This window comes from Rattus rattus, chromosome 2 (genome assembly GCF_011064425.1).
Source record: "Rattus rattus isolate New Zealand chromosome 2, Rrattus_CSIRO_v1, whole genome shotgun sequence".
In the NCBI taxonomy this organism is placed as follows: domain Eukaryota; kingdom Metazoa; phylum Chordata; class Mammalia; order Rodentia; family Muridae; genus Rattus; species Rattus rattus.
In genome coordinates, this window is record NC_046155.1 from 85,398,628 (window position 1) to 85,413,242 (window position 14,615).

The following is a 14,615-nucleotide window of genomic DNA, read 5'->3' on the forward strand; positions in this document are numbered from 1 at the left end:
GGGGCCGAGTATTGGAAACTGACAAAGGTGGGTTCATTCCAGGGTGCCATAGCATCAGCCTTTAACACTAATGGAGAGTCCCTTAACATCTCTGTGTGGACCAGTTGGGAAGTTTGCTGTGTCTGGGGCTTGCTGTTTGGCTGGGAGGGATACTGCCAGCAAGGACATGCACTGACAGGAGGATGCTGCCACTTAGAGTATGGCAGAGACCACCAACAGCCCTCCTAAAATACAAGCATGTGTGTGCCCCTCCAAGTCCCTGCTGCTAGAAGTGAGGTCTGCTTTTCCTAGATCATCAAGTCCAGCAGCAAAGTGCACAGCTTTGGGAAGAGGGACCAGGCCATTCGGAGGAACCTTAATGTTCCGGTGGTGGTGAGGGGCTGGCTGCACAAGCAGGTGAGAAGGCGGACGTGGGACTGAGGTGGATGAGCGGGAGGCTGTGAACAGTTAGAGACATTTCCTATTCCAGAATTTGTTTACAGTGGGCAGGTTCTGCCCCACTGTGCCCACTAACCTGTTTGTTTGTTTGTTTGTTTGTTTGTTTGTTTGTTTTTCTATGAGTGAGCTGTTTGCTCAAGGGTTGCAATGTCTCTTCCTAAACTTCATCACTTCTGTCCCTGGTGCTCTTGGCTGGTCAGTCGGGAGTGTGGGGGTAATGATGGAGATGGAGGAGAGGGGGCTGCAGATTGGAGCCTGGACCACAGTGTGAGTGGATGAGTCAGCCAGAATCCAGCTTCACTAGCCCTCAGCCAGCACCTGTCTTCCTGGTGCCAATGCCTTTGTTATTTGGTTACAAGTGCCTTCTTTTCCTTGCCTGGGATGCATGGCTGGCTCCCTAGCATGTGGAAATCCAGATCTGCCAAACTCATTATCCCTCCTGCCACACACTCCAGCCACTTCCCTGGGTCTTGGTAATAAGGAACCATCACTCCTCTCTTGGGTGCACAGGGTAGAGACCAAGGATTCCACAGCAGCACCTCCTGATGGAGGTGCAGTGGCACCATCACTGCCCCTTCTCTCCCCACATCTGTGTAGCTGGGAGCCCCTGCATCCCTGTCTCTTCCTTACCCCTCCCCGCCCTCAGTGCTTTGTCTTTGGTCTACAGCCATCTCTGAGCTCCCAAGTCCAGAACTAGTCTCTTGGCCTCTCTCTCCTCCTATCCTTCCCTTACTCATCTGCTTGCTACGTCAGCACCATGTTTTGAGGGCTCACGGCAGGTATGAGGAGGTAAATAAGAAGGTGCCTGCCCTGAGGAATCCTCATCTGCAGAGGGAAACATCACACTGTCACCCACCAGCATCTACAAAGGCCAGTCAAACACCCAGTGCAATGACACCTATTTGACGGAAGTTGTGAGAAAGTCTTGCATTGTGCGTTATGTAGGAGGGGCTCCAAGGTATTGTACACTGTGTGGGAGAGATCCCAGACCATTGTACACTGTGCAGGAGGGGTTGCAAAGAGCCCTTCCCATAGAAGGGGAGCCCCAGAGGCCCCTTCATTGGCCTCCAGTCATACGTCTCCTTTCACAGCTCCCATCTCGTGTCTTTCCTTACCTGTCGGTCTTCATCTGAGTAATTATCCTTCCTGACTTGCCCTGTTAAATAAAGGGCACTGGTTGGAAGTTGGCAGGAGGGGGAAAGGACTGTAAATAATTCCTCCAACCCCCTGGCCTTTGCTGCTCCTCAGCCATATGGGTCTGTTCAGAGCATTGCAGACCGACGGCAGAGGGTAGACTGGGTTCACACAGCCAAGGACGCTTTCCCAGGAAGCAGCATTTGAACCTTGTATGGAGGATGGACAAAGGCCTGCCAATAAGAAGGAGGCAAATGCTCTCTAGACTGCTATCATTTGGCCAGTCTGCACACCTTGGAACTGACCATCAGATGACAACATTAATTTAGTTTGGTTTTGTCTTTTAGTGTGTGTTGGTGGGAGGAATCTGTGGTGGGTGGCAAACAGGCCTCATGTATTCACTTCTGAATAGGGGAAGACTTTGTTTCTTATGTGTGTGAGTATTTTGCTTGCATGTATGTGTGTGCTCAATACTCATGCCTGGTGAACAGGGAAGCCAGAAGAGGCCATTTCATCCCCTGAAACTGGAGTTAACAGTCATGAGTTGCCATTGTGGTTCTGAGAACTCAGATCCCTTGCAAGATCAGCAAACGCTCTTAACCACTAAGCTATCTCTCCAGCACCAAGGAAAGATGGTTTAACAGCTAAACCCAACTCTGAAATTCTCCTAGGCCTTGGAGAAAGCTAGTGTATAAAATTGCTATTTTCCTTGTGACCAAGCTTGTTTGTTTGTTTGGTTTGGTTTTGGACTTTTGTTTTGAGGAAATTTGATTGCGAAGAGAATTCAGATCTTTACTTTGAATGAAAAGAAAATAACAAAATCAGTCCTTTGGTAGAGAACAAAGTTGGTTAGCTGAGAGCTTTGTCTCAATTACCCAACATAAGATTATTCAGTACTATGTAAATTCACTTTCTAATCAGCATGAATGATTATAGCCTCAATCCTAAAACAAAAACAATTTACATTTTTGTAAGAACACACATTTTAGTAAGAACTTATTATCAATAGGTAAATTCTATTTTTGAATTTTCCTTTCTAGAAGAAAATGAGTTATAATAACTTGTTTCTAGGAGACCAGAAAACCTTACTTCCTGTGATAAGCCCTCAGTGAGTCTAAGATTAATGTCTATTTAAAGATTAGCTATTCAATAACACATTTGTTGAAAGGGGGAGGGACTATAAACCATCAGTTAATTTAAGTTTAATGTCCTTTTCCAAGAGTAGCTATTCAGTAAGATGTTCATCGCTTTGTTGAGTGATAGGGAGTCAGAGATGCAGTCCAGTCAGCAGAGAGCACAGACTGGATCCTGGGACCACATAAGCCAGGCAAGCTCTGGCATACCTGTAATCCCAGCATTCAGGAGGTGGAAGCAGAAGATTAGAAAGACAGTCAAGGTCATCCTGGATTACGTATGTAGTGAGTTTAAAACCAGCCTGGGCTTCATCTTCACCATCCACATGAAACCGATTCATTTAGATAGATAGATAGATAGATAGATAGATAGATAGATAGATAGATAGATAGATAGATGGATGGATGGATGGATGGATGGATGGATGGATGGATGGATGGATGGATGGATGGATGGGTGGGTGGATGGATGGATGAGAGATAAATAAAAGAGGCACTGTAGCATATGCCTTTAACCCCAGCACTAGGGAGGTAGAGGCAGGCAGATATCTGAGTTTGAGGCCAACGTGGTATACAGAGAGAGTTCTAGGACAGCCAGGGTTACATAGAGAAACCCTGTCTCAAAAACAACCCCACAACAAAACAAAAAAATAAATAAAAGAGAGAAGCTCTGAGAAGTTAGTTCATTGAGTAAGAGCATATACAGCTCTTGCAGAGTTCTTAGTGACTCTCAATGGCCTGTGACTCTAGCTCCAGGAGATCTAACACTCTGTGACCCCAATGGATAGGGACACACACACACACACACACACACACACACACACACACACACACCTTTAGATTCATTTTGAATGTATGGGATCTTTCCTGTGTATAATTGTGTACCATGTGCACACCTGGTACCATGAAGGCCAGACTCTAGCCCCCAAAATAAACCTTAAATATAAAAATGTAAAGAAAGAGTGGCTATGGGCAGGTCTTAGCTCCGGGATCAGCTTCAGGTGAGTGGGGGATGGAGTGTGGAGTGTTCCAGGGCTGCCCTCACTGATTCTCTGTGCCTTGCAGGACAGCTCTGGGATGCGGCTGTGGAAAAGACGCTGGTTCGTGCTGGCCGATTACTGCTTGTTTTACTATAAAGGTGAGCTGGAGCCTCAGATCAGAGAGGATGTTCAGGGAGTACAGATGGGAGTTTCTCAAATCTAGTTGTTACAACAGTGGCCTGCATTTCTTAGCGTGTTACCCTGCAAGAGGGTTCACTGACATGTATGGCTGTGGCTTTACCAGTCCAGTCCTCAGAAGTTCAAACTGTTGAATTTAAGCAAGTAGGATTCAGTTGCAGTCTCAAGACCCAGAGTCACATGAGCTTTTGCCCCACTTGGACCTAGGTTACCCTAGAGGCCCCGGAGAGCTGGGAAGCAGGGGAATCACCCTGTCCTCTGGGTGTCTCTCCTGTGCTCCTGGACAGGACACTCGAGTTGAATTGCCTGTTTGAGCATTTATGGAGCATATTTGAAGTCAGGGGCTGGGCCGTGTGGGGCCTGCTATAGAAGAGGAAGACAAGCATAGATGCTGCGGAGTGACACTGAAGACGCTGACGCCCATAGGTTCTTCAAGGGAAATGACAAGGGATTGTCGTTTGGGAATCCTGAGAAGGCTTAGGATTTGTGTTTGGCTTCTAAAGATGGGTAGTACTTTGCCAGTATGGAAAGAGACAGTCACTACAAGGAGAAAACTTACACTGAGAAAATACTAGATACAGAAGGAGGTGGAAGGACAGACACATCTGTGTGGGCAGGGTAATCTCGCATAGGGATTATTTAGGACATGAGGCTCAAGAGGTGGGACCAGATGCAAGGGCTGTCACAGAAGGGTGGGACACTGGGCTTAGGGTGGTGTCTGGTGGAGAGGCAGCATGTGAAATGTCTGAGTTCAAGAACAGCAGGGCCAACTCTATCACTCTGTGGGGTGGGGTGAGGAGTGGGGATGGGGGGAATGTTTCATAGCACATAGCATACTGCCCGTTCACCAGCATGGTGAGCTGAGAGTACCCCCATGCCCTTCTCTGCCCTTGGGGAAATTGCCCTGTCAGCCTCACTTCTGTGGTCCAGTCCTTAACACAGAGGTGCTGGTAAGCATTTGATGCAAGGGAAGGTGCCCGTGCAGCCTCGGTAAATGACCTGGGTAGGATCCCCAGAACCTTGCTGTGATGTGCTTTTCCATCCAAAGACAGCCGAGAAGAAGCCGTTCTTGGGAGCATCCCTCTGCCCAGCTACGTCATCTCCCCGGTGGCCCCCGAGGATCGCATCAGCCGCAAGTATTCCTTTAAGGTATTGTTCTCTTGTCTCAGTGTTCTCAGAAAAAACACCCTTCCGATGTAGCTGTTTTTGTGGACAGGAAAGGGAAGTTAGGAAGCGAGAGGGTCTCAGACACAGGCTAACAAGGTGTAAATGACTTAAGAGTAGAATCATGACAAGGCTTGGTGGCCCACACTTTAATCCTGGTATCCAGGAGACAGAGGCAGGCAGATCTCTGTAAGTCAGCCCGGTCTAGCCTAGCTAGGACTACATGGTGCGATACTATCTTCATGAACAAACAAACAAACAAACAAAAGGCTCATCACCTGGCCACTCTTGTATTCTGTAGCTTGGGGGCTGCTCTGAAATAATTATGTTCAGTGGCTTCTAGAGTTATCCTTAGTGGCCGAGTCTTTTTCAGGACGTCTCCCCTTTGGGGTATAGTAATTTTCTGTTGCTGTGGTAAACACCGTGACCAAAAGCAGTGGATGGAATAAAGGGTTTACTTTGGGTTATATTCCAGAGGGATGAGTTCACTATGGCAGGGAGGTGTGACAGGCAGGGCAGCAGGGATGGCTGGGAGTTCTCATTTTACACTATAAGCACAAACCAGAGAGCGGGGACCGGAAGTAGCTTGTGCTTTAGTCTCAGAGCCCACCCCTAGTAGCGTGCTCCCTCCATCAGGGCTGCACCGTCTTGAGCCTCATCCAACAGCACCGCTTTGGAACTAAGTCTTCCTAAGGGGGAAGTTTTCCTTCAAACTGTCACACTGGGGTTGAGTATCATGGGGGAAAATGACTGGGGACCAGGAGAGATGGCCTTAGGAGTAGCATCATGGGAGTGCGTCATGGCTGTGTGTAGTTTATCTCCATACTGCGTTGTGGGGTGTGAGAGAGATGCTGGAAAGTGTCTTTTTGTGGTCTTTCCCTTCCTTTCTGTACTTCAGCCAGTGGTCTTTCCAAGATCTGATCTTGCTTGGCCCAGTTTGACTCCCTCTATAACTGAACACAAACCCTTAATGTGACCTGCAAGGCCCTGAAGACCCAGCCCTGGCAGCATCTGAGTGTCCTTTCCTCCTATCCAGGAGTCACCTGTCAGGAGGAAGGCAGCTTTAATGTCCATCTCAGATGACACTCCTTTACAACCTCCAAAACTATGTTAGAGTTGTGTGTGTGTGTGTGTGTGTGTGTGTGTGTGTGTGTGTGTTGGCTGCAATAAGTGTGTATGTACAATTCAGAGCCATAGGTGTCTTTCTTTCTCAATGTGATCCTTATTGTCTTGACATAGGGTCTCTCACTGAACCAGAAGCTCACCATTTTGGTTAGGGTACTGTTTAGTGAGCTCTGGGGATCCAACCTGTCTCTGTGTCCCTAGCACTGGGGTTATAGATACACACAGGCACATCTGACTTTCTGTAGGTTCTGAGGATTCAAGCTCAGGTCCTCATGCCCTCAGAGCAAGCATTATTAGCCACTGAGCTGTAGCTGCTCACCTCTTGGCAGCAATTGTTCCGTCGGGGTGCTCATCCACAGATGTTTTCTCAGACGTGGTCGTGAGTGGTCTCAGCCTTGTAAAAGGCCGTCCTCCGCCTTCTAGTGCAGTGCTTCTTCCCAGGTGGTAGCACTCAGTGATGGTGAATTACTGTGCAGGGAGTACACTTGAGAATGTCAGTCAGTTGGTGGCCTTTGGATGCTCCTTTGTTACCCACATAACTTCTTGCTGTCCTGAAATTTGATCTTGGGGTTTGAGGGGTGAGGAGCTGGGCTTCCTTCTTAGTATCACATGAACACAGCCATCTTCGTGGTTTCCTTTGGGTGCAGTCACATAAAGTCATGTAAACGTAAACTAGGGTTGTGCTAGCTGAGGAGCAGAGCAGACTGGAAGGGACCAGCTCCCAGACTTCTCACTGGGCCATGGATACTTCTTCAGGTACAAAACACTTTGAGTTTAGGTCACTGGGCCAGGTGACAGGGGAACTTGTGTCTTTCTTACCTTTCCAGTCAGAGCACCTGATTGCCTCACAGAGCGAAGCTGGAAACCTGGTCTGCAGGGGAGCAGCTGGGCATAAGTCTGCTGGTCGCGTGACTAGAGGACAGGTTCCATGTGCTCGTGCATGGCTCCTCTGTGGTGGCTGCACTTGCCGTGGCCCATTTGCCGACAGACTGCAGAACTGTACTTGCATGCTAGAAGTGTGCTCTAGGCTGATTGTGGGACAGGGCTGCCTCTGAGGGTGCTTGCAGCTCAGGGACTTGCTCTTTCAAAAGACTGCACTAGAGACGCCCCTGCATTTGCGACTGGTGGGCAAGAGTTGCCCCAGAATGCTCTGTGCTGGGCAGAGAAGGAAGGGAAGCCATGCAGAGATCTTGGGCCTCATGGGCCAGGGGAACCTGTCTAAGGATTTCTGCTGCTATGTGGTGAAGTCTGCATGAGTCTCTTCTTGTTTTTATTGCCATAGCGCCTGCTTGCTGAAGCAGAGGGGACCGAAAGGACACCTAAGATATTCAGAGTGGGGATAGGAGGTTTCTCTGCAACTGTGGGATCTTGGCTGCAGGCTAAGCTTGCACAGTGTCTCCGGGCTCTGGGCTGGGTAGAGCAGACTAATGGGAGAAGCGGGCCTGTAGTTAGTATGCACTGTGGACTTGGATGTCCAGTGTGGGGAGGAGTAAATGCCAAAGGCTCGTCTGAGAGGTTTTGGTCATCCATACTGAAAGCACGCCACTCTCCAGTCTATAGCTGTTTTCTCTGGCTGGTCATCGGTACAGCCTGCCTTTTATTCTAGGTCAAATTAGATCTCAGTTTTTCATGGCACTGTGAGCTTTACACAGAGAACCTTGGGTTGGGAGTCAGACCAGGGTTCCAACACTTTGCTCACGTTCTTTTAGTCAACAAATAGTGAGCTCATGTCTATGCTGGGCACCTCCTAGGTGTGTAGTGGGGAACAAAATCGGAAAGGCTCCTTTCTCACGGAGTTTGTAAAATGCGCAGTGCCCAGGGATGGTAATCGCTCCGAGTGTCCGGGGATGGTAATCTCCCTCAGAACCTATTCCCAGATGCCATGTGTGGGAGAGTTACCAAACCTCTCAGATCCCTTTGCCTCATCTGCAAACAGATCTGTGCCTGCCCCTCCAGGCTGCTGGGATTATAAAGAGACTAAAACTGTGGCCACATCTAGGGCCCACAGGGTGGGTACTTTAACAGCCTTCCATTTCTACACCATCTTCCTGTGCAGAGTGAGGTTTTCACTGCAAGGTTAAGGGGTACCCTTGCCTCCTCTGCAGAGGATTCTGATAGGAGTCAGCCAAGGTGCTAATCAGGACTCATCCCTTGTGCCTTTTTCTAGGCTTCCCAGAATTCTCAGTCAGATGTTGATCAGCTCTAGCTCTGTCCAGTTCCTCAGTGTTTTCTGAAAAGACAGCAGCTGATTCTTTAGGCACAACTCACATTCCATGCCAGCTGAAACAAACTGAGCCATATCGGTCTCTGGGTCTGACAATAGCAAGAAGGAAGCATCCAGGCTGGGACATTTTTCAGATGTGGAGACCGACTGGCCAACACTGGGGCTTCGTCTAGAAGCAGGAAGACAGCCAGGGTGCCCTTATTCTTGTTCCCAGAGAGCGTGTGTTAACCTGTCTGTCCTCCTGCTTACAGGCTGTGCACACAGGGATGAGGGCTCTTATCTACAGCACCACCACAGCGGGCTCTCAGGCGGAGCACTCGGGCATGAGAACCTACTACTTCAGTGCTGACACCCTGGAGGACATGAACGCCTGGGTCAGAGCCATGAACCAGGCTGCACAGGTGCTGTCTCGATCATCATTGAAAAGGTCAGTCCCCATGGGGGATCTCCAGGGTGGGAGCCACAGAAGTCCCCTGGGGCTGCAGTGCCACCATTCATGCTGTGCTCAAGATGGCCAGCTCTCTCAAGGCCATTCTGGAGCAAGTGCCTTTAGGAGAAGACTGCAAATGCCAGCACGTGTCTCTCAGTAGGCTGTAAGCTCTTCTAGACAGCATCTAATGGCTACGGCTGCCATAGAACCTGGTGTGTGTGTGTGTGTGTGTGTGTGTGTAGAGTTATGCCGTGGCACCACTGTGTAGATCAGAGGACAACTTTTAGAAGTTGTTCTTGCATGAAGGAAGGGTCCCAGGAAGACTGGTAGCAAATTGGACCATCTCACGGGCCTTCTTGCCACTTTAAAGCATAAACAAGATCTACATTATTTAATACCAGTAGACATAGATCACTATATCAGTCTGTATTCTGCTGCTATAACAAAATACCGAAGTCTGGGTAATATAAAAAGAAAAATGTCTACTTAACCCCACAGTTTGGGAGGCAGAAGTCTTAATAGCATGATTTGGAATCTACCACGGGTACACACGCACCCCAGTTGGACTGTCTCAAAGGCAGGTGACACTATGATGGGACCTCATGCAAGAGGGCAACAGGTATCAGTTACTTTTAGTGCAGCATCTTCATTGCCTTGACCTGGCACTAAGCCCTATCTCTTACTCCTGTCACACTTGAACCAGACTTCTAACCCGTGAACTTTTGGAATGAAAACCTCATCTAAACCCTGGTGACTGTTTAATTGGCCACTAGTGTGGCATGCACCAGGTGGTACCTACCATGTGGCCATGCTGGGTATTCAGACAGGTACAAAGCCTTGACCGTCTTGAGCCTGTTTTCTAATGCTATTGATATAAATAGTCCTATATCAAAGCCCCTCCACCAGCTCTTCACACAGGTTCTTCAGATTGACCCCATTTTATTTTATGTAAGTCCACCAAACTGTCCTGTAAGCAGCATGGTGTGCTCCACTTGTGAGTATTGGCTCATACATCATCACTGGCAGTTTTCTGATCTGCTGTGTAAACAGTCAGTGTTATCTTTAAAAAAAAAATAGCATCTTACTTTGTAACCAGGCTGCTTTGAACTCACAGTAGTCCTCCTGCCTCAGCTTTTCAAGTGCAGAGATCACAGGCATGAGCCATTGCACTCAGCAGTATCACTTGTCCCCAGTGGTGTGAAGACCAGCAGAGAATGCTGTAGGCAGGAGAGTGTTGTAGGTGCAAGTGCCATGTGCCAGAATGTGTGAGGCTTACTTCTCTAGCCAAGATTTGGACCACTCTAGTCCTACCCGAAGAATTACAGTTGACTATCAGGTTTAGAAGGAATCCTTGCCTTTTAAGATCTTAAACTTTTTTTTTGGAATATTATACCTATTTTGCTTCTAACAAACTCTTAAAATCCCATCATATTTGCTCAAGGTTCTTCCCTTTCAAAATCTGGGAGAACTCTTCCCTTTTAATTGAGAATAAAGACATGATACTATTTCCCCTTGTTAAGGATTTGGTCAACAAAATGGATAGACTTAATAACTAGCTGTTAAGATGTTCAGACATTTGGTTAGTTACAGTATTTTGTCTGTCAGGAAAGAATCTTGCCTCCCCTCCAATATGTTTCACTGGCTCCCTCTCTCCTTGTTAGTGGTGCCCCCCGACTCCCCACCCCCTGCCTCTGCAGCTATGTCCTGCCTCCCCACTCCAGCCATCTCTTGCCCCACCCCACACCCCTGCAGCCACCCGCCCCCAATCCCCATGCCTCTGTAGCAGTCTCCCATCTTGTAGCTCTCACCCAGATCTGTCACATACTTCCTTTAGGAACGGTGGCATCTATCAGTACTGCTGACTGTAGGTGACTGAGGGAGGGGATGAGGATTTATTGTTTCATGTCCCTGAAGAGTTGCTACATCTGCTGTAGATGGGGCTCAGACACTGTCATCCTCTCAGGCTGGATTCAGTCTTGGATCATCCTCTGGGAGGTCCGAAACATCTGGATCTGAGGTTGATCTGGCCTGCAGCAGTCTGGCTATCCCGTCTAAAGCCCAGCAACAGAGACAGGCAGCGTTGAGATCCATCTTGATTAGACAGGCTGACCTCGGGCTGACCTCGGGCTGACCTCGGGCTGACCTCGATTACACTGAGGCTCTCAGCCATCCACAGTGACCCGGGAGGCACTTGCTGATGTCACTAGACCATAGGAACCGAAAGCAGAAGGAAGGACTTGTTTCCATGGGAAGGGTGGGGGCTTCAGGCTGAGGACCTGGGAATGGCTTCTTGGGACTAGTGACTGAACACCAGTAGCCATCCCCAGGCTGCTGATGCACCTCACCTTCTCCTGCAGCATTGTCTGTTTTACTTTTATCTTGTGTGTATGAAGTTTTGCCTACATGTATTCTGTGGGTGTCTGGTGCCTGGTGCCCACCGAAGGTCTGAAGAGAGTGTTAGATCCCTTGGAACTGGAATTTCAGATGGTCGTGAGCTGCCATGTGGGTCCTCAGCATCGAACCCAGGTCCTCTGGAAGAGCAGCCAGTGCCCTTAACCTCTGAGCCATCTCTCCACACCACTGTACCTTCCCCTCTCCATTCCTGCTGTTTTGACACCTCTTCCCTGGAGCTTAGTCTCTGAAGTCTTTCAGACTCCGGCTTCCCTGCCGTCACTGTGTGCCAATGACTTACACTTCTCACAGTCAGTTTCTCACAGTTCATAAGACCCTTCCAGTGATTACCCATGGTTACTTAGTGAAGAGCTGCAACGTAGTTGGCACCCCCGTCAGATGTGGCTTCTGTAGCCCTTGGCATGGTGACATCATTGCTACCCCTTCACCCACCCCCAACCCAGTGCACCCTTCCAGCTTCAACTGCGAGTCTTCAGCAAACTTCACATTCTCTGTTGCCATTGTGTCTCCTAGCAGTGTGTGTAGCTCAGCCTCAGCTCCCCGAAGTCCCCCTCTTCCTCTAGCCCCTTCCCAGGGAATTCCTTTCTGCACCTCTGATTTTCACCAAGTTGTTTCCTACACAAGGTCATGGGATGGAAGGAGGATGAGTGTCCCATCCAGTCTTTCTCCATCCCTATATTCTCACCATCTCATCTGGACTATGTTTGATTCCCTGGGGTTTTCTTGACACCCATCTTGCCAGCTTGTCTGAGGATGCTTTGATTTTCTCAGGAAGCCATGACCCTGAGCAAGAAGGCCCATTTGCATTTGCAGCTCACAAAGCTGACAGGCGAGGGCTTACCAGAAGACACCTCGAGTCTTCCTGGTCTCCAGCCCTGCTTCCCATCCTTGCTTCCAGTCTGTCTTGGGACTGAAGGACTTACATCCTAGTAACCTAAGGAGTAAAATCTAGGTTCATCACAGGGCTTTTGAAGCTGGTGTGTCTGTCTAGACTCTACAGACTTAACTCTTGCCCTCCCTATTGTCTGTGCCCCAACTGCCTGGACCTCCCTGCACTTGAGCCTGTACATCTGTTCATCCATTCATCTTTTATTCTGCAAATACTCATGGAGGGCATATTGCAGACGAAACACAGTTGGTGACCCTGAAATCATAGCAGTGAGTAAGACAGGTGGTGTGTGATCCAGCGTACATTTGGGGAGGGGGAAACACACATAAGTCAGTAAGAAGACATTTACCATGATCTAAGCATGGAGGCTGTGAGATAGGGTGATGGAAATCAATGGGAGGAAAGTTTGAGTGATCAGGAAAGGCCTCTAGTAACTGATCGGCTATGGAGGTGAGGACACCTTAGTACAGGGGAGTCGGATGCACACACACATTAGTACAGGGGAGTCAGATGCACACACACATTAGTGCAGGGGAGTCAGATGCACACACACATTAGTGCACGGGTGGTGTCAGATGACCCAGGAAAAGTACATATTGACGGGACTTGGTGACTATAAGAACTTGCTGAGGAAACCACCTGAGTTTGATCCCCCAAACCTACATTAGTAGGGGTTGGGATCGTCTAGATCCCGTGGCACACATCCTCACTTCACCATTACCTCCTTAAAATAGCCTGTTTGGAGGCCTGGCACAAGAGTAAGTGAGGTGGGCAAGTGGATGACTTGGAACAGTTGTGAATTGGCATCCTGAGATGATTCAGGAGGCACTTTTAAAGTTTGAGTTTGAGCCCCTAGAACCCCATGGTTGAAAGAACCAACTCCAACAAGTTATCTGGCAGGTGCTTTCTCAACATGTCAAAATAAAAGTTGTAATGAGAGCAAGTGAAACTGCTCTTAGGCCTTCCCCAACCCTCTAAGAAGCGGCCCCACATTCAAACCCTCTGTACTGTTTTGGGCTTCGGACTGTTCAGCTGGGTGATGTATGGCTGGACAAGCCCCAGCAGAAGTACTCCATAAACATGTTTCAGCCCTTTGTCTGCAGAGTTTAGGCTTGGAGCCATGGGGTTGGAGTCCTGTGTGCATCACAGGGTAGGACCTAAGCAAGTGCTTCACCTCGCTGAGCTTCACTTTCACTACTACCTGTAATGAAGGTGACCCTGGATCCAGCCTGTGGGTTTCTGAGGTTAACAAAGAGGCAGTTGTCCTTTGCCAGGAGTTAGCTCTCATAAGTGGTGAGCATACAGCCAGCACCTCAATTGTCACTGTCCCTCCCTTCCATTAGAGACACTGTGTTGTAAGTAACCCCATATGTGAATGTCCCTAGGCATGGCAGACCTGACCTGGCGGTGTTGTCGTAGTGATGAGAGATGGGCCTTGTCAAGCTTCTGGCACACAGTGGGGCAGTGCATTGTGACAGTGGTAGCATCATCTTTAAAAACATATATGACACTGGCCAAGACCCTGTGGAGTTTCCATCCATATAACTTCACAGGGGAGTTTGTCATTTGTCACTCCTGTGCAAGAGGCAGCTGCATTGTTGGGTGTACTTTGTGCCTCACTGGAGAGAGAGTGTCCTTAGCACAGGCAGGTCCTTTGTTGTTGCTAATTCTGGTAAAGCAGGGCCAGTTGAAGGGCTGTGGGGTGAGAGATTTTCCCCTGGGACAAGGGGTGGGAGCTGCCCTATTTAACTGAGCTGCGGAAAGAAGGAATGACTACTGTCCCCACTGCTCTAGCAGCTCCTTCCTCAATGCTGAGTGAAGGGAACTGCCTGCCTTCCGGGTTCTGTGAGGCCGCAGCTCTTCAGTCTTTCATACAAAGTTATAGGTGATGCCTAGGGTGGGTCCTCACTGTGAACTTAACCTACATCTCAGGCTGGGGATTGGTGCTCAGCACTCCAGCAGCAGCCCATGTGGGAAGGGTTTATGCCGTCTTAGCTCTAGACACCTATGCTCTGTGGCCAACTGTCTGACTGACAGTCATCCAAGTGAAGGCATACTTTACCCATTGTACTAAATTGATCTGTGAAGATTTCTTTTGTGTCTTCTGATTTGAGAAGTCATATGGTAAATTGCTGGGAACATAGGGAGACAGGAGAAAATGATTTGTTTGTTTGTTTTATCTTGTTTTAGGCCCCCATTAAGTAAATTGTTAAATGTTGAAGTCAGGTAGGGCTATGGAGCAGGAAACACTGCTTCCCTGCCTGTAGCCACAGACTGCACATTTTGTGCATGAAAGTGTCTCTTTAAGTCCTGGAAGCCACGGGGATAAGGAGCTTCGTAACCTCAAAGTATAGGTTTCAGAGGTGAGATGTCTCTCAGATAGGAATAAAATGAGATACAAAGCAGCTGTAATTCTGTAAAGGCAAGATCAAAAGATCAAGCCAGTCCTCAGTTACATAGCAAGTTCGAGGCCAGCCTGAACTTCTTG

At 48.6% G+C, this 14,615-nt stretch overlaps 1 protein-coding gene across 4 annotated transcripts in view; it reads left to right on the forward strand.

The window, feature by feature from the left end:
• The window catches only part of Plekha7 (pleckstrin homology domain containing A7), a 180,763-nt gene that overhangs the window by 124,250 nt on the left and 41,898 nt on the right, over positions 1–14,615 (forward strand). For 2 of the 4 annotated variants that reach the window (XM_032892835.1, XM_032892833.1), the window contains exons 1-2: positions 4,950–5,032; positions 8,648–8,823. In XM_032892835.1, coding sequence (XP_032748726.1) covers positions 8,663–8,823 — 161 coding nt within the window. In that variant the 5' untranslated portion in view covers positions 4,950–5,032; positions 8,648–8,662. Of the gene's footprint in view, positions 1–291; positions 397–3,770; positions 3,844–4,931; positions 5,033–8,647; positions 8,824–14,615 lie in introns of those variants that run through there. The other 2 variants (XM_032892837.1, XM_032892836.1) reach the window with 2 other exon arrangements.